Raw genomic sequence first — 27,942 nt, forward strand, 5'->3', positions numbered from 1 at the left:
GGCACTCGTAAATGAAGATATTTGATTTTATTTTGGCACATATTTTTAATATATAAGGATGTTGGAATTAATATTAATGGTTAGGATTAATTTCTTTTAGATACTTAAGATGGCATTTTGAAGCCATAATTGGAAAGAGTTACTTATCTCATGCCATAAACAAGTCAAAGACGCAATTCCCAAACCAATCCCAAAGAATACTGCAAATAGACATAAAGGAAAGAAAGACCACTCCCTCCTTTAATAAAGAGTAAATCCTAATTGTCCCTATGATGAAGTAAAATGATGAAATGTGGTCACGCAGCAAAATAATAATTGCCCAAATGAATTAAAGATACCTGCCCAATTTTAATTATGTTAATTCTTTAATTTGAGCTGTCAAGAAAGATAATATGTGATATTCGAATTTATTTTCCTCTATTACCAGAGATGGTCATTATTTTGTTAGTTATAGTATTGGCATGCTAATAAATTAGTTTTAAGATTATTCAAGCATTTATTTTCAAAGGTAGAGATAGGAAGATTAGTTGTAAGGATATATTTAGACTGGTATTTTGGAAATCATGATATTCAGGCTCATATCGATTCTACGGTAGGATTTTGGAGAAAAATGAGTGACTTATTGAAATATACACCCTCTTCAACGGAACTTGCGGAAGTAAATAGTATTTTTGAATATGTATAGATGTTTTTACCCTGAGATATTGACTTAATATTGACATGCAACCACCGCGCTTGATCTGTATATCCACCCCCAATTTCGGATAGTTAATTAGTACCAATTAAGTGGGAATATTGCGCGGGCAACATCATATTAATTTAGTACCACAACATGAGATGAGTTGAATGGAAGTACAGCGCGATGGTTATACCTATACTTTTATCAGTCCAATGTGGAACTTGGTAAGAATTAGGGCTGCGATACCACCAAAGGTTGCATTAAATTTATCGCCCATACTTGGGGCAAGTTGAATAGGAAAACACCGTTGTCGCAGGTTGCAATATATATACACATATAAAATAAGAGTTTTGTCTGTACTTTACTCAGAATTTGAAAATAATGGTATTTCTGTATCGGTCATGTCCATAGTAACAAGAAAATGCACTTTTTACTTTTCCGTAATGTCTGTCTGTCTGTACATGCATCACGAGAAAACGGTTGAAGAGAATTTAATGAAAATCGGTATGTGAAGTCGGGGGATGGGCCTCTAAAATCTAGGCTATAAATCATTTTCCTCACGCTGAGTGAAATGGTAGTTTAGGGGAAGGCCTAAAATGTAATTCTCAAATATTTCTTATTAGAGGTGTAATTGATGAATGCTACATAACTAAGGTTATATAGTATTAAATTTCCTATTATTCATGTCTTATACATTGTTACCGTACTGGCTATGATCACAAAGATATTCATGAATTTGGATTTTTGTTACTAAGTCCATATCAGCGCCAAGTAACGAGAAAATGGGTAAACAGTATTTAATGAAAATCGGTATGTAAAGTCGGAGAATAAGAAACTACAGTTTATGGTATACAATATTTTACAAATCACAGAGTCGAAAGAAAACTAAATGTGAAGACCTACAATATAGAAAGCTCATAACATTGATCAACAATAATATTACATTGACCATTGTTTGTCGTGATGTGCTCTGTGTCTTCTGTTGCCCCTCATCTCTGGTAGACAGGATTACTGCTGCGTACAGAGTATTTTTTATTTGATTTACGTTGCACCGACGTAGATAGGTGTTATGGCTACGATATGATAGGAAAGGGCTAGGAGTGCCTTAGGCCTTAATTAAGGTACAGGCCCAGCATTTGACTGGTGTGAAAGTGGGAAACCACGGAATACCATCTTCAGCGCTGCCGACAATGGGGTTCGAATCCACTATCTCTCGGATGCAAGCTCACAGCTGCGCACCGCTAACCACACGGTCAACTCGCCCAGTCGGACAGAGTGTAACAGCCTGTCTGAATATTGATGGGAAGTAGCTGGGGAGTTAGATAACTTTCTTCTTTAGCATGCCATTCCCCTGGTTTATAAATTTTCTGATACTACTGGTACGTAACACACTGGATCATCATAGCATTCGGGCTATTCAATCCCTACTCTGAGGCACTGATTGGAATGAACAGTGTGCATATTTAGCGGAATAATGGCAGGTGAGTGTTCATGGCAGTGTGCGGCCTGGTCATCCCAGCTCTGGAACTTTCGACTATATGATTGGCACCGCAATCTAACCGCAGCACTGTTCGTTAAACGTGATAAAACGTGTGGCTTTCCATTTGATCGAGTATTTTATATGATAGCATTGCTTTTAATCGCTACATTCATACTTACGTTTTTGTAATGACCTATGTTGATTTCAGGTTAGGAAAACCACAAAGTCAGTCTTTCTGAGAATCCCGTAGCGAAGCACGGGTACATCAGCCAGTATATATATAAAGGTACAAAAATGAAAATAGACGTGAATTAATGAGGCTGTTAAAGGCATCTCGGAAACTTATAACTTACTAGAAAAATCAAAAATTCTCAAAATTCCCTCAGAGGGCACGCTAGGGGGTGGGGGAGGCTTCAAATTTTGGGCTCAGCATAAGAACGCACTCATATATATTTACCCAAAGCGATAACCTATAGGTTTAGTGGGCTTAAAAAAACTTTCAGGAAATTCCTAATTTTTATCCCCTCCCCCCCCCCCCCCAAACTCAAGCTGGCGGCACAATCTGCCAGACGAGCTGGAAAATTGAAATTTAGCGAAGTTATAGCTTTTAGCCTGTAAGCAACGGAAAAATTCAAAGAATTAAAAAAATTTCCCTTTTTACTCCCGATTTTTTGTCGCATTTCTCTCCCTTATACGTTAGATGTGGCTGTATTTCTCGATTGTAGTACATTTTGTGATTTTTACATGTATATTTCATAGTTTGACACACTTATAGGAAAGAGAGTCATCGAACTTGGTATGCACACTGACACGACCAATGCTGGCCATATGCGAGCCAAATTTATGCGAAAAATAATATAAATTGTTAAACATGTAACCAAATTTCACCCCATTCAAATTTTCTAACTCAATTGAATCCATAAATATGGGAGATACGAGAAAATGTTTGAGGACCAAACATGTAGAACGATAAAAGTGGCGTCTGACGGCTTAAACCTTTTGTCGATATGATGAACTGTTTAGGGGCAGTAAATCTAGAAAGTAAGGTGTGCACTTACAAATGTGCCCATGTTTATCTGTCATCTATATATATAAAATAAGAGTTTTGTCTGTACATTGCTCAGAATTTGAAAAGAATGGTATTTCTGTATCGATCATGTCCACAGTAACAAGAAAATGCAGTTTTTACTTTTCCGTAATTTCTGTATGTCTGTCTGTATGTATGTACACGCATCACGAGAAAACGGCTGAAGAGAATTTAATAAAATTCGGTATGTAGAGTAGGGGGGTGAGCCGCTACAATCTAAGCTATAAATTATTTTATTCACGCTGAGTTAAATGGTAGTTCAGGGGAAGGCCTAAAATTCAATTCTCAAATATTTATATTATTAGTGGTCATATCGATAAATACTTCATAACTATAGTTATATACAATTAAATTTCTGATCATTTACGTCTTATGCATTTTTACTGTACCGGCTATGATAACACAGATATTCATGAATTTGGATTTTTGTTGCTCAAGTCCATATCAACACCGAGCCCCGAGAAAATGGGTAAACAGAATTTAATGAAAATCGGTATATTGAGTCGGGGAATAAGGAACTACAGTTTAAGCTATAAACAATGTTATTTACCCTGGGTGAAATGGTAGTTTAGGGGAAGGCACCTAAAATTTAATTTTTAAATACCTATATTCTTGGTCCTATGGAAAAGTACTACATAACAAAAGTTAGAGAATATAATTTCCGATCATTTATGTTTTATTCAGTTTTACCGTACTGACTATGATAAGAGTGGTATTTCAGAATCGGAAGACAATAATGTGAAGGCCTACAATATCGAAAGCGCGTAACATAGATCAACAATAACATTACACTGACCGTTGTTTGTTGTAATGTTCTTTGTCTCTTATGCTGACATTCAACTCCGATAGATGGGATTACTGCTGCTTACCGAGTACAACAGCCTAACTGAATATTGGCGGGAAATAGCTGAGGAGTTAGATAACCTTCTTCTTTAGCATGCCAATCCTCTGGTTCATACATTTTCTGATACTGCTGTTACGTAACACACTGGTTCATCATAGTATGCCAGCTATTCGATACCTACTCTGACGCGCTGTTTTGAATGAGCAGTGTGCGCACTTAAGTCAGAGGCTCAGTTAGTAGTAGTAGGAGCACTGGTTGGGAGTTACAGTTTAGCCCTATTCCAAATTATAGTACCACAATTCACTAAATAACTCAAAATTCAACCCTGAAAAGAGCCGTTTCTTAGGAAAAGCTTCTTCCTCTTCACTTTCATTAAATCTACATTAATTTTATTCCAAATTAGCAGTGAAGATGTGGTTTCTTCTCTGGCTTGGAGGAAAAATTGCCTCTACGTCAGATAGATCTTACCCCCGCCAGTGTAGTGAATTGGGATTTTCCGACTCGTCGGGTACTCCCAGGAAACAGATAAGTAAACAGGCATGGTTTTTGCCCTGGGACTATCCACTATTTGAAACCCCCTTCACCCCCGCCAAAAAAAGGACGAAGATTGTTCACGGATCACGGATGTCTGCGTCTTGGTCATTCCAGCTCTGTAGCTTTGGACTGTTAGTTCGGCAGCATAATACTGTTCCTTAAAAGTGAGAAAACGTGTGCTTTTTCATTTGATCGAGTATTTCATATGAAGGCATTGCTTTTAATCGCGCCATTGTAATGACCCATGTTCATTTCAGTTGGGGAAACCACTAAGAGAGTTTTCCTGAGAATCTATAAAGGCAGGCGCAGAGTGAGTGGCTGCCATTATAATGAAAACTCCCCAACCTGATTGTGACTGACGGTAGGCAAGCTGGCCTACCATTAAAATGAAAATTCCCTAACGCAGTCTTCATATGAGAAAAGACGTTGGTGACTTGCCCGTCATGCTTCTAGGGCAACTTTAAGAGCTATGCAACTTAATACAATCTTGCTCACAACGTTTACACTACCTAACCTAGAATTCTGTATAATATTTAGAATTCCGTAGCGAAGCACGGGTACATCAGCTAGTCTATACATAAAAACAAATCGGTTTGGAGCGATCTAGAAAGTGTATGTCATCAAATAATACTTCACAAATTGATAGCGATTGTCAGCAGGAGGGCGTCTCCTGTTGTTATAAATTCTCCCCACATCTACTTTGATTGGCAGTAAGAATGGGATACACCAAGCTCAACAGCTTCAGCCGCTTAAGTGCGGCCAGTATCCAGTATTCGGGAGATAGTGGGCTCGAACCCCACTGTCGGCAGCCCTGAAGAGGGTTTCCCGTGGTTTCCCATTTTCACACCAGAAAAATGCCGGGGCTGTACCTCAATTAAGGCCAAGACCGCTTCCTTCCCACTTCTAGCCCTTTCCTATCACATCATCGCCAAAAGACCCATCTGTGTCTGTGCGACGTAAAGCAACTTGTAAAAAAAAAAAAAAAAAAAAAAAGAGAATGGAGTCTTTCTCCAACTCTTGTGTAACTGGCATTAGTAAACAGGACCTAACATTTTAATGAATAATTTCCTTTTCAGTTTGACTAGCAAAAGGCAAAGAAACATGCAATATTTTGTTCAAATCCCCCTTACCCGATTGTGTCTGACAGTAGACAAGGGTGCCCACCTTTATAAACAATTTTACCCATTAAAACGACTGGCATTAGACAAAGTGGCCTGGTATTGTAATTGAAACTCACCAACTCGAGTGTGACTGACAGCAAGCTGACTAGCATTAGAAAGTGGGGTCTGTCATTATAATGATAACAGCATAACTCAATACTGATTGGCAGAAGGGAAGGTGCCTGCCGTTGTATCTGTAAAGTGTCCGGAAGTAGGAAAGGGGGCCTGCCATTGTAACGAAAACTCCCCAAATCGATTGTGACCGACAGGAGACAAGGGGGGCCTGCCATTATAAATGAAACTTTCCAACTCGATTGTGAATGGCAGTAGGCAAGTGAGCCTGCCGTTATCATCACAACTCCACAACTCGTACGTTACACGGGAAGGAACGTATGGGGTCCTCCCGTGGCATTTCTTCGATAACGCTAAGAGACAGGCTATTTAATAAAATCTCGCTCACCGTGTGTACAGTAATTCACGTAGAAATCTGTATAAAATGTAGAATACCGAAGCGAAGCATGGGATCATTTGCTAGTAGAGAATAAGAAGACGAACGCGGTATCTTCTAAGCAAAAGGAAGATGCTTGGTTAATTACTGCTGAAGAATTCAATTCTTCAATACATAGACTACTGTAGAAAATTTAAGTACAATAATGTTCTTATAATGGTAAAAATACTATTTCAGAAGCAAAGATTGTATAAGTATTATTAAACCTAGCACTAATTTGGTTATTATTTATTACAGCGAGATGCCAACAATTGCGGGAGGTATGGGCATATATGAAATGCCATCACAGGAACCTCCTTTTGAATTCCACTTCACTGTAAAATTCAAATGGGTCCTTAACATGTTGCAAGTATCGCTTTGGACCACGGATTTCTTCTAACACTTCCTCAAAATCTTCATCAATTTTATAGGTTAAGACGAGAAATAAGTCAAGTGTCTGCTTGACTTGACAAAGTTCAACTTATTTCATCACATAAGTAATTTCAATAAGTCCAGCTTCATGAAGTTAGACTTTATGAAGTATAGCATTATTAAGTAGGACTTATTTGTGCCGGAATCTGGAATAAAGTCGAGATTTAAGTTCGACTTGAATGTAAGTATTACTTATTGAGACTATGAATACTGGCCTAAGACCCATTAATGCATGCAATCACCTTGATTCACAGTTAAAACCTTTCAATAGCCATGGAAAAAAAATCTTTCCAAAATGTAGCCAACAAGGTGCATTTACATTACGGTATTTAAATAATGCACTTGAATAAATCACTGGCAAACATAACCTCACGCAATGAAAGAAAAAACACACTATTCAAAGACAAGGACAAATTATGCTGGTTCCCCTGTCGAAATCCTTTATTTTTTGGATTACTGTACTCTCTGAATTTTTTAGATGCCTCGTATTTGCACGGAAAGAGCCCAACACCCTTAAAACACCGTGGCTTACCGAACTTTCCTATGACAAGGGGAGGAAATCTCTCGCTTTCATGTGCATTGCAACACAGAACAATGCTGCCCATCCTTGTACGATTTCGAGGTTGGCACTTCCCTCCTTTAAAACCGTAAGTCCATTTGGGCTCGGCATTAAAATAAACAATGCAGTTTCATTGGTAATGACAATATTGTTCGGTGCATACGAATTTACTATGTGAGCCACGCTTTTTCACCAACTGTCAGCATCGCCAGTGTTTGCGAATTCTGCTTCTCCACGCACTGCCCGGCTATGTGACAAGGTGGCGTTCCTTAAAACGCTGAATACAAAAGACTTACAATTTCACTTGAACTTAGCAAATATGAAGCACACTGTAGACACACCGAAGTGAGTGAAAGTGCGGAAAGCTACCCCTGCACGTTCCGGAAGATGCGTTCTGCCATGACGCGGATGAATTTGGAATTTAAATTTCTCTTGCAAAATACTACTTTTTAAAATGTAGAGGCAGTTTTGAATTAAAAGCCTGAATTTCAGTAATGGGACCGACATCGTTCTTTGAATCACAAGTTATCCGTATTTTGAGCTGAACAATTTAAATAACATGCAAAACTCTACCTCATGTTTCCGGGAACGAAAGCTCCTTCGAATTAAGCAGGATTTTGAATGAATCAATTTTGAATTATCGAGGTTCGACTGTATTATTATTATTATTATTAAGTTTTGGTTTAATTAGAACAAGGCCATTTACAAATTCACGAGGGAAAGTTGCTATCTATCAAAGTAAACACCCAGAATTGCACTTATCAATCACACTATCAGTCCCTCTCAAAGTACTACTCACTGCCTGTGACTCACATCGCATCAACATATCAAACAAAGTCAGTGCCAGAAACAACATCCTGAAGAAGCTGAGAGGTACAAACTGGGGTGCAAAAGGCATAAGTTCTTTGAACCACTGCATTGGAATATGCATCCCCTGTGTGGTATAGATCATCCCACACCAAGACTGTGGACCCTGCCCTGAATGAAGCTTGTAGATTAATCATAGGATGCCTGAAGCCTACCCCTGTTGAGAAGCTACACTGTCTTGCTGGCATTGCACCTCCAAGTATTCGTCGAGAAATCGCTGCTGAACAAGAACGACTGAAGGTTGAGAACGTTGAAGCTCACCCGCTGTTTGGTCATCATCAATCTCAATCTAGGCTGAAATCCAGGAAAAGTATCCTGCAGACATCAAAGCCCTTGGAAGGACCACCAGATAAGGCAAGACTTTCCTTGTGGAAATGTAAACAGCAAGAATGGATGGAGCCGCGTGAACATCTTCCGGCTGGTTACAATGAGACTGGAGTGTTTGGAGGTCCCTTAACCGATTAAGAACTGGTGTCGGCAGGGCATAGTCCTCACTTAAGTTATGGGGCTTCACATCAGAGGACAGCAAGTGTGACTGCGGTGAAGAACAAACAGTGAATCACATGTATAAATGTCCTCTCTACCCATTTTCATGTTCAGAGCAAGATTTAATGCTTGCTGATGACAATGCCATAGGTGTGGCTCAGTTTTGGAAAAACACCATCTAGATGTATAGTAAATTTGGTCAATTTTCCTTTGTTTGCCCATTTTTGTAAGTTTTGTAAATAGTCTAATTATCACTTTATTTTAACTGTATGATTAAGTATGCTTCTGACACGAGTAAATAAATAAACATATCGGTTTCGCTCTACAATTCCATTTGAGTCCAGTCTTACAAGGGGACATTCGCTACTCATCACCACCGATTTCGCTCAAATTTATAGAATACGCAGGGCTTGGCTATAAATGAAAGTACCCAAAGTGGGAACTCCAGATGGCCAAGCGTATAGAAAATAAAAATGTTGACGTGGCTCTCGCACCATATAAGCCACTTACGTTAGTGCGCGCACCGAGAAGTTGTTGGCATAGCGGTAAGAGCTCGGACTGTTAATTGGATGGTCGTGGGTTCAGCTCCCCATGTGGAGACTGGTTTTATTCTGTCAACTTTTATATTATTCATTTTCCAATTAAGCAAAGAGGCGAATAATTCATTTTATTTATTTATTTATACACAAAAGGCATAGAAAAGGTAAAAAAATTGAGATTTAATTGTCAGACTTTTTTCTACCTGCGCCAAGAATCTATTGTTTGTGCACTGCCGCCAGGAGCAACCTTCACTTGTTAGGTGAAAACGAATCTTACAGTGAAACGACTATTCACGTTTATGGCACATTCCCCAAGGAGGGGAGATAGCCAATAAAGGAGAAAAAAGAAGAATTTCTGTTTGAAGACACTGGGAAAGTTCGCAACTCCAAATTTTCTACAATTGTGCGCTCATGAAAATAATGACGTCCTATATGCCTTTTGCATAAAAATAAATGAATAATATAATAATTTAAAAAAATATTCTCCACACGGGGAGTCGAAACCACGACCATCGAATTACCAGCCCAAGAACTTACCGCTACGCCTTGGCGTGTGCACTAACGTAAGTGGCTTATACGGAGCGAGAGCCGTGTCAATATTATTACTTTTATTTTCATTTTCTATATGCTTGGCGATCTGGAGTTCCCACTTTAGGTACTATCATTTCTAGCCAAGCCCCGCATATTGTATAAATTTGACCGAAATCGGTGGTGACGAGTAGGGAATGCCCCCTTGTTAGACCGAAAGCTTAATTTTGATGTGACAAGTCATTTCACTCTTTTCTCTGTATATTTTCTGCTTTTTGATTTCCCTGTATTTTACCTCTTTTTCCAGAAAGCGGGTACCCTGATTACTTATGCTGCGATTGTGCAGCAGGGATTGCAGATACAGGCGACACAAAAACGAGGCCGACAGATTGGTCCATGGCAATTTTAGCAGCAACTCACATGGCCAATAGATCAGCCACCTGGCACTATAAGAGTTAGTAAACATTATTTCATTTCTCACGAATGAGAAAAGTAAATGATCACTTTAATGTTCATGATGCATAAGCATGTTCAGTCCTTGTTCGAACGTTCTTTCTGATTATATTAGACGTGTTTGCAAAATTAATAACTGGTTCGATAGAAGGCAGTTCGGTTTTAGGAAAGGTTATTCCACTGAAGCTCAACTTGTAGGATTCCAGTAAGATATAGCAGATACCTTAAATTCAAGAGGTCAGATGGACTGTATCGTGATTGACCTTTGATAGGGTGGATCATGTGAGACTACTGGCAAAAATGAGTGCAATTAGACTAGACAAAAAAGTGACTGAATTGGTGGCTAAGTTTCTAGAAACAGATCTCAGAGAATTAGGGTAGGCTAAGCTTTATCTGACCCTGATAAAATTAAGAGGGGAATTTCTCAAGGCAGTATTATCCGACCTTTATGTTTTCTTATATTTAAATTGAACACCAAAGCAACAACAACAACAACAACCCAACTGCAAAAGGTTGACAGAAGGATACTCAGAACAATCATTAATAAAAAACATCAGGTGGATGGACAATGGAGATTATTGCCTATTGCAGTGGTTTATAGGGAAAGTGAATCTATAATAGATACGATGAGAAAAAGGAGAATTGCCTTTTTTCTGTCATCTTTCTAGATTAAATGATAATAGGATAATAAAACAACTATTTAATTACTTTTGGAAAAGTAAAACAAAAAATAACTGGTTTAAAGAAGTTCAGAATGATTTAGAAGAGCTGAATATTACAATGAAGCAAATTGAAAATAAAGAAAAAAGGATTCACAAGAACAAACAAATAAGATTGTCATTAAAAACTGTACAACACAATATGTCATATCTGATGAAGAAAGGGCAGCCAGGTCAGCCAGAATGAAGAGGTTTTGGGAAAGGGAGAAGATGATGCAAGCTAAATCTTCAGTTAATACTTTGTTAACATAAATGTATTTGGGTTTGATATAAGTGCTCCAATGTGGGCGTAAACTATGTAAATAAATAAATAAATAAATAAATAAATAAATAAATAAATAAATAAATAAATAAATAAATAAATAAATAAATAAATAAATAAATAAATAAATAAATAAATAAATAAATAAATAAATAAATAAATAAATAAATAAATAAATAAATAAATAAATAAATAAATAAATGATATGGGTAAAAAAGTGGAATCAGAGGTAAGGCTTTTTGCGGATCATGTTATTCTGTACAGAGTAATAAATAAGTTACAAGATTGTGAGCAACTGCAAAATGACCTCGATAATGTTGTGAGATGGACAGCAGGCAATGGTATGTTGATAAACGGGGTTAAGTCAGGTTGCGAGTTTCACAAATAGGAAAAGTCCTCTTAGTTTTAATTACAGTGTTGATAGGGTGAAAGTTTCTTTTGGGGATCATTGTAAGTATCTAGATGTTAATATAAGGAAAGATCTTCATCAGGGTAATCACATATGTGGGATTGTAAATAATGGGTACAGATCTCTGCACATGGTTATGAGGGTGTTCAGGGGTTGTAGTAAGGATGTAAAGGAGAGGGCATATAAGTCTCTGGTAAGAACCCAGCTAGAGTATGGTTCCAGTGTATGGGACCCTCACCAGGATTACCTGATTCAAGAACTGGAAGAAATCCAAAGAAAAGCAGCTTGATTTGTTCTGTTTTTTTTTCTGACAAAATAGTAGCGTTACAAAAACGCTGCAAAGTTTGGGCTGGGAAGACTTGGGAGAAAGGGGACGAGCTGCTCGACTAAGTGGTATGTTCCAAGCTGTCAGCGAAGAAATGGCGTGGAATTATATTAGTAGACAAATAAGTTTGAGTGGCGTCTTTAAAAGTAGGAAAGATCACAATATGAAAATAAAGTTGGAATTCAAGGGGACAAATTGGGGCAAATATTCATTTATAGGAAGGGGAGTTAGGGATTGGAATAACTTACCAAGGGAGATGTTCAATAAATTTCCAATTTCTTTGAAATCATTTAAGAAAAGGCTAGGAAATTAACAGATATGGAATCTGCTACCTGGGCGACTGCCCTAAATGCAGATCAGTATTGATTTATTGATCTATTATTTATTGATTTTATTGTTGGAAAATTTAGTGGACGTAATATACGCGTCCTCCACAGAGAACGTGGAAACACCCGTCGCTAAAAATGAGTCTCAATTCAAAGTGCATTCCCGTCTATGATTGGCTCGCTAGTGCTTGCTGCATGATGTAATTTTCCCTCAGCCGGGTGAAGGGACAACACACCTGCCGCATCACAACCAGCGACTGCTCACCAAGCGAGTGAGGGAGCAAACAAGAAGTCGCGTAAAACAGTACCCGAGTGGACTGCGAGCGATGGGGACGAATACAGCGCAAGTGGCTTTGCCGTGTGTTTGCAGTGCTCTAGAGATCACTGTCTTTAGTACTGAAAGATGAAAATTCACAGCCTGTTTCTAGTCATTCGACCGGGTCAGGAATGGAATAAATGAAGGCCCCATCTGGTGGCGACGATAGGAATTGTTTGAAATAATAACAATAAGTTAATTTATTAATTTGACCACCTAATCAATACAATAAATCTTAGTACTGCATTTATTGTATTGATTAGGTGACAAATTAATAAATTAACTTATTGTCATTATTTCAATCAAATATCATCAATACGGATAAAAAATTATATTTATTACATGTGATAGGAATTGTGCCAGCTGCCAAAGCCTGTCGCAATCCTCAGGGGCAATCCCCACACCGATAAGCAGTCTATAACCTATCTCAAATTACCTGGGAGACAAGAATAACAAGTCCACCCACGTGCGCGTTGCAGTACTAGTTGCATAAGAACATCAGTCAAGAAACCACGAGATCGATAACTAGTTCAAATAATCTCTAACATGTCATAAGAATACAATATTAATACAATCATCAGAATGACTCAAGATGATATTCAATACAATTCTGAAGGTTAATGTACTCACCAGTGTCGCCAACAGAAGAAAGATAGGTTACTCAATCCCCTCCATATCGTCACAGCCGACAGGCAGCCACGCAGAATACACGGTCTCAACATTTAACATACATTACTTTACAACACATAGAAGCCTCCACGCCACAACAAACGTGCAACTTTACTAAGACGCACGACATTTCAAACGCACTCCATTTCACAATAGTCACCCATTCAACTAGTAACGACACGCGAAAAGAAGGAAAGTGTTTTCTTAACGACATACAGAATCTCAAGACAACTCCAACAACAGCAGCAGCTTACAAAATTGCAACAAATACTATACTACATCACGTAATTCACTTGTAAAAAGAGGCAAAGCAACATAGTATAAATATGTATTTGGTCCTATTTATGTAAACATTTCATACATTTCTAACTGACCAGTTATATCAGATTACAATCTCACAAACGGTAACAAACCATAGCACTGTTGTTAACCCATGTTAACCCTATCTTACGTTTGAAAAATGTGCACTTATAGTACTACATATTAGCACTTTTAATGTAAAGAATTTATTTTAATAAGCTACCATATACCAATATTTTAGTTATGAAGAGTTCATTTTAACTAGATCATCCCATGCTTGTACCTAACAAGCGGCAAAATAAACAATATAAACAAGGGATTGAACCCTTTCCCATCAGACTAACTTTAAACATTTCCAACTGGCCTTCATATTAGACCACAACTTTACAAATGGTAACAAACCATAGAACTAATGTCAATAAATGTAAACCCCATTTTAATATATAAAACAAGTACAGAATGTACCACATACTTTTATTTTAGTATTAAGGATCTATTTTAATAATGTACTATATACCAGTATTTTAGTCATGAAGAATCTAAATTAACAAAGTTATTCTATGTTTCTTCCATTTGACCGAACTATAAAAAGTGAAATTTCATAACTTATATATAAGAATGTACATACCTCAAACAATGGTATATTTTTGAAGACCCTACAATAGTCTCACTATTATCAATGTGCACAATAGCAAGAATAATTGTATTCTATACTTTGTAATATAAATTGTAATATGACATGTAAAAAACAACATGTACTTTTAAACTAAAAAATGTACACACTTTACCATTTCAGTAAGCAATTTGCCAGTGTTTTCATCAAATAGATAAATAGATAAATTATATTGAATGTAATAATTTTGACACTGTATGTAAAGAAGTATAGGACCTATATACGCAATAATTTAGACATAGTGAGCCTATAAATCTCACACACATGTTTTCAAACTAAGATGTACCCACCAACATTCTAAATACAAAAATTTTTTTTGACTCAATTGAATTAACTAAAAGATTAATATTTTACATGTGATGTTTTTGTAAATATCTTTTTTATATGTGTGTCAACTGAAGATGATCCCTTAGGGATCGAAACCGGTCTTGACCTAATTTACCAATTTTGAAGTAAATAAATCTGTGTATTGATAAGGTGGTGACTTTTAGATTATCTTTATATTGTGATACCAATCAATACGGAAATGAAGCTAATAGATTATAATTTGAATCAAAGTCAACCATTTCACTGATCTTCACAATATTATGCCAAAACATTAAAATGACACTCAATTCGGTTTCACTAATAATATGGATTATGAGTCAAAATAAACTCATGGAAATAAGTAATAATAATAATAACTTAAATGTTTCCACCTTTTCAATACAATATATTCACAAGATTACAAAATTATACGGTACTAGTTTCGACCCATCTAGGGGTCATCATCAGCCGTATTGGAGCAAAGATCATTTGTGGCGAAATCCTAAGACAATATTATTTTAAAGAATAACAAGTGAAATGAGATGTTATGGTAATAGTTAATAATACAAGGAATATACATAATAAGAGGTTTTTAACAAAGAATAAAGTATAAATGGGGTGTTGTAAAAATTATAATCATGGAAATCAGTAAGTTCTTGTATTGAAATGAAATATGGCTTAGGAAGAGGGCTTAAGGTGGGGCTGAAGGGTGCGGGAGAAAGTGTAATTGTCTTGGAAAAGTACCTTTGATTAAATTTAGGATTGAGTTTAGGTTGGCTGCATTATTGTTTCTGAGGAAAGTGATAAATAGATCGAAGAGTATGTTGGGTTTCTCTGAGATTTCATTGAGATTGTGACTGGCATTAAAGTATTGGTCTAGGTGTATGTAGTAATTTTCCATTATGTTCAGTAAAGGGCCCTTGTTTGCTAATACGAGGATGTCCATGTCTTGTTCAATATTGGTGAAATTATGGTTATAATCTTGCATGTGTTGGCCGATGGCTGAAAACTTGTTGTATTTTATTGCGTTAGTGTGCTCGTGGTATCTGATAATGAAGTTTCTCCCGGTTTGCCCGATGTAGGTTTTTTTACAGGTGGTACATTTGATCCTATAAACTCCTGATTTTAAAAAACTGCTGGTCTTGTTGATGTGTGAAGTATTGTATAAAACATTCATGTTCTTATTGTTGGTTTTGAAGGCTATTTTAACGCCTTGTTTCTTAAAGATGTTGGTTAACTTGTAGATATCATTGTTGAACGTGAAGGTGGAAAATGTTAGAGGTTTGGTTATTTCTTTTTTGAGGGTAGTTTTTGGGCGATGTTTGTGTTTATTGATTATCCTTTCTATAAAATGGTTGCTGAAGCCGTTGAATTTTGCGATTCCGCGGATTGTGTTGAGTTCGTTTTTTAGATCTTTATTGGACATAGGTATGCTGAAGGCTCGGTGAACTAGGCTGTTGTATGTGGCTCGTTTGTGGGACTGGGGGTGCACTGAATCTTGGCGAATGGTGGAGGCTGTTTGAGTGGGTTTTCTGAAAATTTTATAACTGAAAGAATCTGAGTTTCTAGTGATGGTTAAATCTAGAAAGTTGATATTTTGATTTGATTCGGATTCTAGTGTGAATTTGATATGAGGATCAATATTGTTGAGTCTTAAGAGGGTGGTGGGTGCGTTAATTGATTTCTCATTCATGATTACAAAGACATCGTCAACATATCTGGCCCAAAAGAGAATGTTTTCGAATTCGTTGTCAATTTTGGTGTATTCGAGGAAGTCCAGGTATATTTCTGCTAAGATACCTGAGGCCGGTGACCCCATTGCCAAACCATTTTGTTGATATATGACATTGTCAAAAGTGAAGAAGTTATTGTCGATGATAAGTTTTAATATTGTGATAAAGTCTTGTATCTCTAGTTTGCTTAAGTGGCTGTTTTTGTTTAAATTGTTTATAATTATCGGAATTAATTTTGATACTTGTATGCTTGGGTACATGTTTACAATATCGAAAGAGTGGATGGAGTGATCCGGTTGCAAATTGAACTTGTTTAGTTTTTCTACTAGCTCAGATGTGTTTTTAATAGATTATAACCATAATTTCACCAATATTGAACAAGACATGGACATCCTCGTATTAGCAAACAAGGGCCCTTTACTGAACATAATGGAAAATTACTACATACACCTAGACCAATACTTTAATGCCAGTCACAATCTCAATGAAATCTCAGAGAAACCCAACATACTCTTCGATCTATTTATCACTTTCCTCAGAAACAATAATGCAGCCAACCTAAACTCAATCCTAAATTTAATCAAAGGTACTTTTCCAAGACAATTACACTTTCTCCCGCACCCTTCAGCCCCACCTTAAGCCCTCTTCCTAAGCCATATTTCATTTCAATACAAGAACTTACTGATTTCCATGATTATAATTTTTACAACACCCCATTTATACTTTATTCTTTGTTAAAAACCTCTTATTATGTATATTCCTTGTATTATTAACTATTACCATAACATCTCATTTCACTTGTTATTCTTTAAAATAATATTGTCTTAGGATTTCGCCACAAATGATCTTTGCTCCAATACGGCTGATGATGACCCCTAGATGGGTCGAAACTAGTACCGTATAATTTTGTAATCTTGTGAATATATTGTATTGAAAAGGTGGAAACATTTAAGTTATTATTATTATTACTTATATATTGTTCAATACGGACCAAAAACATGAAATTCATAACCATCACTCATGGAAATAATCCCAATAATATGAGTAACTTATTAGTCATGTTATCTAGGAAACAATTTACTAATATTATTAGAAAATCTACTAGTAATTTTGACTCAAACTAATTAGTAATATTATTAGTTAATAACTCTATGAAACATAACACTAATATTATTAGTAAAAATTATTGGTGAATATGTTTTATGAAACAGGGCCCAGCACTCTGATTGTGCTAATCTATGTGAACTCATTCTAGCCTGTCCTTTTATGAAATTGCATAGTGATGGGAGGTCTAGTAAAGTATTCAAGGCTTCTCTCAGCGTGGTTCTCACAGCCTCCGTTATGGCTATGCAAGCCATTCTCTGTAGGCTATCCAATCTACTGCCGACTTTTCCTTGACTTACTTTCGGCCACCAGATGATTGCAGCATAGGCCATCAACGGTCTAATGATCATCGTGTAAATCCACATTACCACTGATGGTCTTAGGCCCCATGTCTTCCCAACGGCTCTTTTACATGCATACAGCAAGTTCCTGGCTCGGGTTACGTTCCGTAGACCCTCCAGACTTGGGCCCCCCCCCCTATCTGCCACCTGGGACATGCCCGATAGGGGAACAGGTAAAAAAAACTCCCACGGGTGAGGGGTCACTAGTTCAATCCCTTTCACCAGCAGTTTTCTTACTACCACAAGGGTTAAAGTTTTGTTGTTCTGAGCCACATGGACCTTAATTTGACTCCCCACACTTTCAATTGGACTTAAAACAACAATGGTACGGAGGTAACCTTAAAACTTGCCTTCCCGATTGCAATGTGGTATCATCTACTCAATACGTGCCACACGAGTCATTAATATGCTGTGGAATAACATCAAGAACTTCCAATTTGACACTGTTCGGTTCGTAAGGGATTCCCTTCCCGTCAAAAAACTTAATTATATCTCCATTTCTCCACGAATGATTGGGCAGTTTCTCAATTCTAACCAAACGGCAAGACACATTGTCCATAACAATTACCGCATTGGCTTCAAGATGAGCAAGAACATTCATACACCATTCTTCGAATACATCTCCATTCATTTCCTCGTTGCCGATATGCATAATTATCAAATATTTCCCCTTCCCCAAAGGATTCTTTAACACTACAACACACTAGAACACGGTTATAAAACTGGAAGCTACATATGCAGCAGAAACACCTTTTCACCTGGATAAACAATCAAAGACTGACAGACTTCAGAAAATTGAGGAGGATTGGAAGGACCTGCATCAACAAAAAATACCAGAAATATGGACAGTAGCAGATAATGCCTAACGAAGTCTTGTACAAAGAGCTAGAACCCATTACAGACACTATGCGTGAGAGGAGACTGGGATTCTTTGGACATAACATGAGGATGCAGGATTCGAGAGACTTCTGAAACAACTAGTACAACACAATCTCGTCTCATAATATACCATAACAGAATGTAAATGGATCAAAGAAGTAAGAGAGGACCTGAAGGAAATAGGCCTTACAACAGAAGACAACACAAATAAGAATACAAACCTCCACGTTACCCTTACGCGAAATAAACCAACAACTCTCATATTACGGCACAAAGATCGGAGTTTCTGAAGAAGTACTGGGAGGACCGCAAAGCCTGAACAATCCCTTCAAAGAGACCTGAACGATGGACTGACTAAAGTGATCATATGCTGGTCATAAAACAGGAAGAAAGGATAATTAAAATATATTAACCTTAATAATTGAAGGTTTTACAAGAGTTACGTTGAGTAGGATGGCGTACATTCAACAAACCAAGGTAGCAATTGTTGAACACATTGATCAGAGTATCAAATGTGAGAAACCAATACGATGCCAATCTCTCTCCCTCTCTTTCTTTCTTCCCTTCTTTTCTGCATGATTTTGTTCTACAGATATTTGTTGTTAAAATGAGTAATAATAATAATAATAATAATAATAATAATAATAATAATAATAATAATAATAATAAACAACAACCCTTACCCGTTGATTCTCAGCTTCCGCTTCAGAATCCTTTTCTTCTTGTTTAACAAGCTTCGCACGAATATTATTACCATAATCTTCCAGCCGTTTACTGATAGTAACAACATACTGTGCCCATTCCTCTTCAGGCACATTATCTATATTTATTTCTAAATCTTTGACGGGCAGCTCATCTGAATGAAGAAGCAGGTTGGTGTTGTATTGGCGTATGGCTTTGTTGATCTGCAATACAGAAAACAAGATATTAGTACCACTGAAAGAATAACTTGGAATATTTAAGATAATCTATCATCTTGAATACACACCATTGTATGTATTCATGTTTCTTACTTTTCCAGTAACATTTAAGTTGTCTTTTGTCAAGCTTACTTAGCCAGCTGAGGATGGTTCATTGAGGACTGAAACATGTACAGGTGGATAAAAATGCCTTCAGATGACTCAGTTTATTATTCAATTATAGTGTAAAATGTTTCAAATTGTATTGGAAGGCGGACATAATTTCAGTGCTGACGGTGATTAATTGTAGTGCACAGATATTTTGAGAGAAGACCTCCATTTTTCAATACTAAAACCATGTTCAACCAAAAGTGGTTAAGACATTTTTGTGGGGACCAAAAAAACGTCAAAGAGGGAACGTGCTAAACAATGAAAAACAAATACACCGCTAAATTTGAGGTTAAGTAAGAATGTAACAATTACTATGAAAACAAAGAAGCAAATGTTTACAATTATAATTAATGAAATGAATAAAGAAATAATACATTTTAAGAACACCAACATAGTAAAACATCAAGGAAAAATGTTCTTAGAGACGCAAACTATACATGACACTTACAATATGTTTGAAGTTATCATAGAAATGCCCAACATCTGGGCGATTTGCACACGTTTCATGTGTGGATTAGCACCCGCTTTCTCAATAAACTTTAATTTTTTATCATTTCTAAACTGTCTTCTTCTCCTCCATAACTGAATGTCCTGCAAACCACTATGCGTAAGTATAGTAGGCCTAATTTATGTAGGTTGTTATAAAATTCACTTAACATAAAATTAAACACCAACATGTGACACGAGCTACTGTAGCGTGATCCAAACACATCCCCACATCAAACACTGGCTTGAGACTAACGCTCCCTGCAGCTGTACACCGACCCGCTAGGGCCGTGAAACTAAGTTCTCTACCAAATCCTCACCCAGGCCAGTCGTCACCGGCGCATTGCGTGCGTACCGTAGCCAGGAATGCTAATTTAAATTTCTTATGATGAGAATTACGAACATACTAAAGAGTGATGTGAATGTGCCATCCAGGTTTCTTAACATATCTATATATATAAAATAAGAGTTTTGTCTGTACATTGCTCAGAATTTGAAAAGAATGGTATTTCTGTATCAGTCATGTCCACAGTAACAAGGAAATGCATTTTTTACATTTCCGTAATTTCTGTCTGTCTGTCTATATGTACACACATCACTAGAAAACGGCTAAAGAGAATTTAATGAAAATCGGTATTCTAAGTCTGGCAATATGTCGCTACAATCTAAGCTATAAATAATTTTATTCATGCTGATAGAAATGGTAGTTTAGGGGAAGGCCTAAGATTTAATTCTTAAATATATATGCCATTACCTATCCTATCTCATTGAAAACTGGTATACAAAGTCGGAGAACGAGCCACCACAATCTATTCTATAAATCGTTTTATTCACGCTGAATGAAATGGTAGTTTAGGGGAAAACCTAAAACTTAATTCTCAAATATTTATATTATTAGTGGTCGTATCGATAAATACTACATAACCAAAGTTATAAAGAATTAAATTTCTGAACATTTATGTCCTACATTTTTACCGTACCGGCTATGATAACACAGATATTCATGGATTTGTATTTTTGTTGCTAAGTCCATATCGATGCCGCGCCACGAGAAAATGTGTTAACAGAATTTAATGAAAATTGGTATATAGAGTCGCGGAATAAGAAACTACAGTCTAGGCTATAAACAATTTTATTCATCCTGGATGAAATTGTAGTTTAGGGAAAGGTGCCTAAATTTTAATTTTCAATTACCTATGTTTTTGGTCTTATCGAAAAGTACTACATAACAAAAGTTGCAGAGAATACAATTTCCGATATTTATGTTTTATTCAGTTTTACCGTGCCGACTATGATGACTGGTATTTCAGAGTCGGAAGAAAACTAAATGTGAAGGCCTACTTTATCGAAAGCGCATAACACTGATCAACAATAACATTACATTGACCATTGTTTGTTGTGATGGTATTTGTCTCTTATGCTGGCTCTTAACTCCGATAGATGGGATTACTGCTGTGTACTGAGTATAATAGCCTGACTGAATATTTGCAGGAAATAGCTGGGGAGTTAGAAAACTTTCTTCTTTAGCATGCCATTCGTCTGGTTCATACATTTTCTTATACAGATTGTACGTAACACACTGGTTCTTCATGGTATTACAGTTATTCGATCCCTACTCTGACGCGCTGTTTTGAATGAGCAGTGTGCATACTTAAGGCAGAGGCTGACTTAGTAGTAGTAGTAGTAGTATGGCCTGGTCTTGAATAACAATTTAGGCCTATTCCAAATTATAGCACCACAATTCACTAAATAACTCAAAATTCAACCCTGAAAATAGCGGTTTCTTAAGAAAAGCTTCTTTCTCTTCACTTTTATTAAAATTACATTAATTTTATTCCAAATTATCAGTGAAGAGGGGGTTTCTCCTCTGGCTTGGAGGAAAAATTTGTCTCCAAGTCAGATTTTTCCGCCGCCAGTGTAGTGAACTGATAATTTCCGACTCATCGGGTACTCCCAGGAAGCAGATTAGTAAAAGGGCATAGTTTCTGCCTGGGAGACTCCACTATTCGACCCTTTCCTCGCTGAAAAAATACGAAGAGTCTTCACGAATCACGGCTATCTGCGGCTTGGTCATGCCAGCTTTGGAATTTTGGACTGTTAGATCGGCAGTGTAGTCCTGTTCATTAAAATGAGAAAATATGTGGTATTTCATTTGATCGAGTATTTCATATGAAAGCATTGCTTTTAATCGCGCCATTCCTACCAACGTCATTGTAATGTATGTTCATTTCGGTCGGGAAAACCACTAACAGTCTTTCTGAGGATGTAAAAAGGCAGGTGGACAGTGAGTGTCTACCTTTAAATGATAACTCCCCAACCTGATTGTGACTGATGGTATGCAAGCGGGTCTACCATTACAGTGAAAATTCCCTAACTCAGTCTTCATATGAGAAAAGATGTTTGGTGACTTCCCCGTCGCGTTTCTGAGGTAATGTTGAGAGCTATGCAATTTAATACAATCTTGCTCACAACGTGTACACTAGAATTCCGTATAAATGTACTGTAGGATTCCGTAGCGAAGCACGGGTACATCAGCTGGTATTTAATATGACATGAACTGGGACTTCGGAATAATGACGTAATAGGGAGGGAAACACACTAGAAAGGGACGTCATCAGTTTCAACTGTATTCACTTATAAAAATACAACTATGTCAAGTAAGACAGGTTTTATTCCTTCTTCTGGGACATCCTCAGCCACTTAATGAAGTCAGAAAAATTTTAAAAAACAGAGAAAGATATGTATAGTCTATAAAACATATCATTACAATACATTACTTTTAAATTTGCCATTGGCGAACGATACATGTTGTTCCAACAGCATGGTGCGCCAGCCCATTTTGCCGCAGTGCGGAGAAACCACATCACAGCAATGTTTGATCACAGGTGGAAAGAGCTAATCCTACATCTTTAAGTGCATGTAGCGCCAAAACTAATCACTTCAGACTGATGGTTCCTAGTTCACGAGTTATATTTGTACCCTCTGACACTACTTCTTATGAAGCAAAGTTTTCCCGCACCCTGTACATTTATTACTTTCATGTTTTATGTTGATTTCTTTTTAGAAAACACGTGAATAAATGGAAGTTAACTGTATTTCTACACTACCCCATCCATTCCCATTATCTTTTATGAAAAGGAGTAGTTACGAAGTATGTTTTTTAAGCAAGGACCTTTTCCTATAATCCCGTAGTTAGCATGCGCGCTACCTCCCACCATCCTTTGTGAACAAGCAGGCGTCAGTTGCAGCTGTGTAGCTAACCTGTACACTGAACTGTGAATCCTAAAAATGTTCAAGATTACTGAATCATCCGCTTCGTGTGAGATACTGTCTGTAATACAGTTTTTTTTTTTTTTTTTTGAGTGCAAGAAACATGTCGGTTGCAAACATTCATCATCAGCTTTGTGAAGTGTATGGTGATAATGCAATGAGTGCAGATAAAGTGCAAAAATGGGTAAGAGAGTTCAAAAGTGGCCATGAAAATGTTCATGATGAAGAACGCTTAGGTCAACCATCTGTAATCACAGAAGATTTGAGACTGCAATTGACATGAAAATTCATGAGGACAGAAGATTCACAATAACCACTCTCACAATGGATTTTCCTCCAGTATTTAGGTCTGTACTGTATAAGATTGTGTCTGAAAACCTAAACTTCAGGAAATTGTGCTCTCGATGGGTGCCTAGACTCCTCGCGGAAGACCATGAACGAAAGATTGGCCAGTTCCCTCACTTTTTGGCTCGTTAAGACCAAGAAGGTGATGACATGTTGAGTCGAATCGTCACAGGAGATGAAACCTGGGTATCCCATTTCACTCCTGAATCCAAGCAAGTCAATGGAGTGGCGACACTCAACCTCTCCTGTCAAGGTCAAACCCCCCAAAAACGCTGTCACAGCTCAAGATTATGGCAGATGTGTTCTGGGACAGGCATGGTGTTTTGCTGGTGGACTTTATGCCATGAGGAATGACTATGAACACAGAAGCCTATTGCACAACTTTGACCAAACTCCAATGTACAGTTCAGAAAATAAAAGGCGCAGAATGCTGACAAAGGGAATTCTGTTCCTTCACAACAACGCAAGACCTCACACTGCTGTCCAGACTCTGGAACTGATCGATTTCTTCAGGTGGGAAGTTTTGAATCACCCACCGTATAGCCCTGACCTTGCTCCGAGCTATTTCCATTTTTTCTTTTTTTTTTTTTTTTTTGGCAGCTGAAACGTCATCTTGGCGGGCAGCGCATCAACGACAACGAAGAAGTGGAAACAGCCGTGAAGTCTTTGCTGTCAGAGCAGCCAGGAGATTTCTTTGAAGAGGGATTAGAAAATTTACTTTTGCTCTGACAAGTGCTTCCATAAACAAAGAAACTATTTAGAAAAATAAAGAAGGTACAGAAGGGTGACAATCAGCCAGAAATCATGCTAAATGGCACTAAACTGGACACTGTCACAGAATTTAAGTACTTGGGTAGTATAATGTCCAAGGATAACTTAGCTAAATATGAAGTAAACAGTCGAATCAGCAAAGCAATACATTTTTACCTCCAAGTAAGACAGCTACTATGGGATAAACAAGTACCACTCAAAACCAAGATGACACTGTATAAATCATACTACACCCCTACTCTCAAATACAGCCTGGAAACCGCTACATTAACAAGAAAGGACAACTCGAAACACCAAGCAGCAGAAATGAAATTCTTATGCACAATGATCCAGAAGACCAGGAGGGATAAAATCACGAATGAAAAAGTCGGAGAAGACGTAGGACTAGAAGACTCCTTACTTCAGAAGATCGAAGAGGCAAGACTGAAGTGGTTTGGTCATGTGAAAAGAACGAGTGCCAAGAGGTCTGCATGAAAGGAGTATGAAAGAGAAATCATGGGAAAGAGACCGGTGGGCAGACCTAGAGGAAAATGGACAGACTTAGTGAAGAAGGATGTAGAGAGGAGAGGTCAGGATTGGGAGCGGACTGAATGAAGAATGGTTCATGGATCGAACAAAATGGAAGGGGCTCGTATACCACATCAGGGAAACTGGAGTTGGTCAACGATGATGATGTAACACCTAAAAACAAATGTGATTTGAAAATAAAATGTTTGGTTGTTTTTATAAAAAATGGTTCTTAATTAAAAAATAGCCTTTGTATTAAAAATACCATAATTGTTCAGATAGTCAGAAAGAACTCACATTACGTCTCGAGCGAGATATTTCTAGAGTTTCGTTATAGATGCTATTTTGAAGATCTTCCTTCTGTTTCTCATGATTTTTGCAGATGTCACGTATTTTCGAAATCTCTGCCAACAGCTCATCCCTCTCAGCCACAGAGAGAGACTGGCTTTCTAACATTCTCTGTACAGTGGTGACTTGATCCTTCATTTCTTGCACTTTTATGCCTACGAACAGAGAAAGGGGACACATTTAAGGATAGCAATAGAAATAGTGTATTTACAAAAAGTTAGAAAGAATCCACAATTACCACTGCTGGTTGCACAGGTGACTTTTTATCCTGAGGTATAAGTTTCTGAGAATTGTTTTAGTTTTTTAACATTTCAAATAAGAATTTTTTGTAATCCTCAAAAAACAATTTCTAAATAAATAGATCTATGAGTTTAAGATTAATTGCTCCAGATGGTTCATTATTATGACATCTCACAAGGATCATAAATGATAAATTTCATATTATTCCGCACTGAAGAGCAATATAATGTAAAACAAAAGCCAAAGGTTTCCACCTATTCAATACTGTTCATTGTAACCTTAAAAAAAGTTACATTTAATTGATGAAACTAGTTTCAGTCTTGTTTAGGGACCACCAACAGTCAAAATCAATAAAAGTTAAGGCAAGACATGAATTATAGATAAAATTTATGAAGCAAATGTGTATTCTCGATATTCATTGCAAGACAAGTAAAGATTTGCATGTTAAAAGATGATGATAATGATGATTGTTGTTTAAAGGGGCCTAACATCGAGGTCATAGGCCCTTAACAGTACGAAATGGAATGACAAATTAAAAGCCTAAAATTCTCCACTGACCAGAATTTAAAGCGTGAGAACGAAGAATGAATGGATGGACAAGAATTTAAAACAATCAGTGGATGCGACCCGCAATGCTTTACATTCACACAAACTGACGTAAAAGAATAGTATTACTGACCAAGGGACTGCTGCTATAGCATAACACTGAATCGATGATGCTTGCAGTCTAAAGGGGGTCCAAAATCCAAGTTATCGGCCCCTCATAACGGTACTGATCGCTAGGAAAATAGAACCATGGTATTTGTCATGTTGCGGTAATAATCAAAAGTAGCAGAGACTTGCGGTATTCCACACATTATTGTACTACTCAGAGGTTATGAAATTCGACATATAATACAGACCTATGTTTTTCTCACTTTGCGGCGCCATTTACATGCAACGCAAACCTATGGTGTTCATCACATAAGAGTACTAACCACAGGGACCTTCCACTATCCCATGGTGTTCCTCATATAGTGGGTACTAATCATAGGCAAGGCAGAACCATGGTAACTATCATTCCATGGTCCTGCTCATATGGTGGTACTAATCACAGGTACTGCAAAAGCCGACCGCATGGTGCTCATGTGTGCTACTAATCACAAACCTATCTAATATAGTGGTACTACGCGCAAGTAAAAGCGACCCATGAAGTTCTCCTATGGTGATACTAATCACAAGTAGTTTCATGGTTCCAAGACAATCATTCCTTGGTCGCCCCTTTTAGTCGCCTCTTACGACAGGCAGGGGATACCGTGGGTGTACTCTTCATCCGCGTCCCCCACCAACAGGGGGTTGTGTGTTTGGTCCGCGAGAGGTATTTGAGGTATTTCATTTCCCTCAAGTCCGCTGGCAAGCTGGTTAGGACCCCCCTATCCCCCACCTGGGATGCGCCACGTGGGAGTATCACCTCTCCCCCTGCTACGCCAGCGTAGTAGGGTCGTGGCATGTTAAAACAAAACTGAGAACTTACACAAGACATGTGATCATGACGAGTGTTTCGTCCAAATCTATTCAAGGAAGTGTAGGGACAAGAACTTACTGTAAGGACCTATATAAAAATCCTAATCATGGTCCCCTGACTACAAAAATGTGTATTTATCAAGTGACTTTTTAGTAATTTCATGCCATTTTCAATTTTTCATTTATTTTTCAATTTTCCCTTATTTTATTATCAACAATTTATTTACATTCATTTCTTCTATTTAAGTAATTTTTCTTTGTTGTGCGCTTGTCCAAGCTTTCAAAAAGTACTGAATACTGAATAAACTGATACTTTAACATCAAAAGGTTCAGTGCTCAAACCAAAAACAAAAAAAATGGGAAATAAAGTAACATTCTATAACAATTATTCATCCTCTTTGGAAATCCACATTCCTAGAGAGTGAGGAGACATTGCTTCTAATCTGGATGGGTTTGTGATGAGAGCGGGAGGTGTTACCACTGTCCTAGGTACAAATTTGCACTTCAATCAGGTTGTTTTTTGTTTTTTTTTTTTGCTATTTTGCTATATGTTGCACCGACACAGATAGGTCTTATGGCGACGATGGGATAGGAAAGGCCTAGGAGTTGGAAGGAAGTGGCCGTGGCCTTAATTAAGGTACAGCCCAAACATTTGTCTGGTGTAAAAATGGGAAACCATGGAAAACCATCTTCAGGGCTGCCGACAGTGGGATTTGAACCCACTATCACCTGGATGCGAGCTCATAGCTGCGCACTCCTAACCGCACGGCCAACTCGCCCGGTCAATCAGGTGGCCGAAGTGTACTAACACACCTACAGAGGCTTGTTAGTTTAGTTTTACAAAGTGAGAGTTTTATTTATTCGTGTGTGATTCACTTGAAGTGTTATAAATTATGAATTTCATT

At 37.4% G+C, this 27,942-nt stretch overlaps 1 protein-coding gene across 1 annotated transcript in view; it reads right to left on the minus strand.

Annotated features, from left to right (window-relative positions):
• The window catches only part of Ndc80, a 119,459-nt gene that overhangs the window by 3,843 nt on the left and 87,674 nt on the right, over positions 1–27,942 (minus strand). Inside the window, exons 10-11 of the mRNA XM_067156224.2 lie at positions 25,244–25,449; positions 19,181–19,402 (exon numbers count right to left, since the gene is read on the minus strand). Coding sequence (XP_067012325.2) covers positions 19,181–19,402; positions 25,244–25,449 — 428 coding nt within the window. The remainder of the gene's footprint in view (positions 1–19,180; positions 19,403–25,243; positions 25,450–27,942) is intronic.

The sequence above is a fragment of the Anabrus simplex genome, chromosome 12 (assembly GCF_040414725.1).
Source record: "Anabrus simplex isolate iqAnaSimp1 chromosome 12, ASM4041472v1, whole genome shotgun sequence".
Lineage (NCBI taxonomy): Eukaryota > Metazoa > Arthropoda > Insecta > Orthoptera > Tettigoniidae > Anabrus > Anabrus simplex.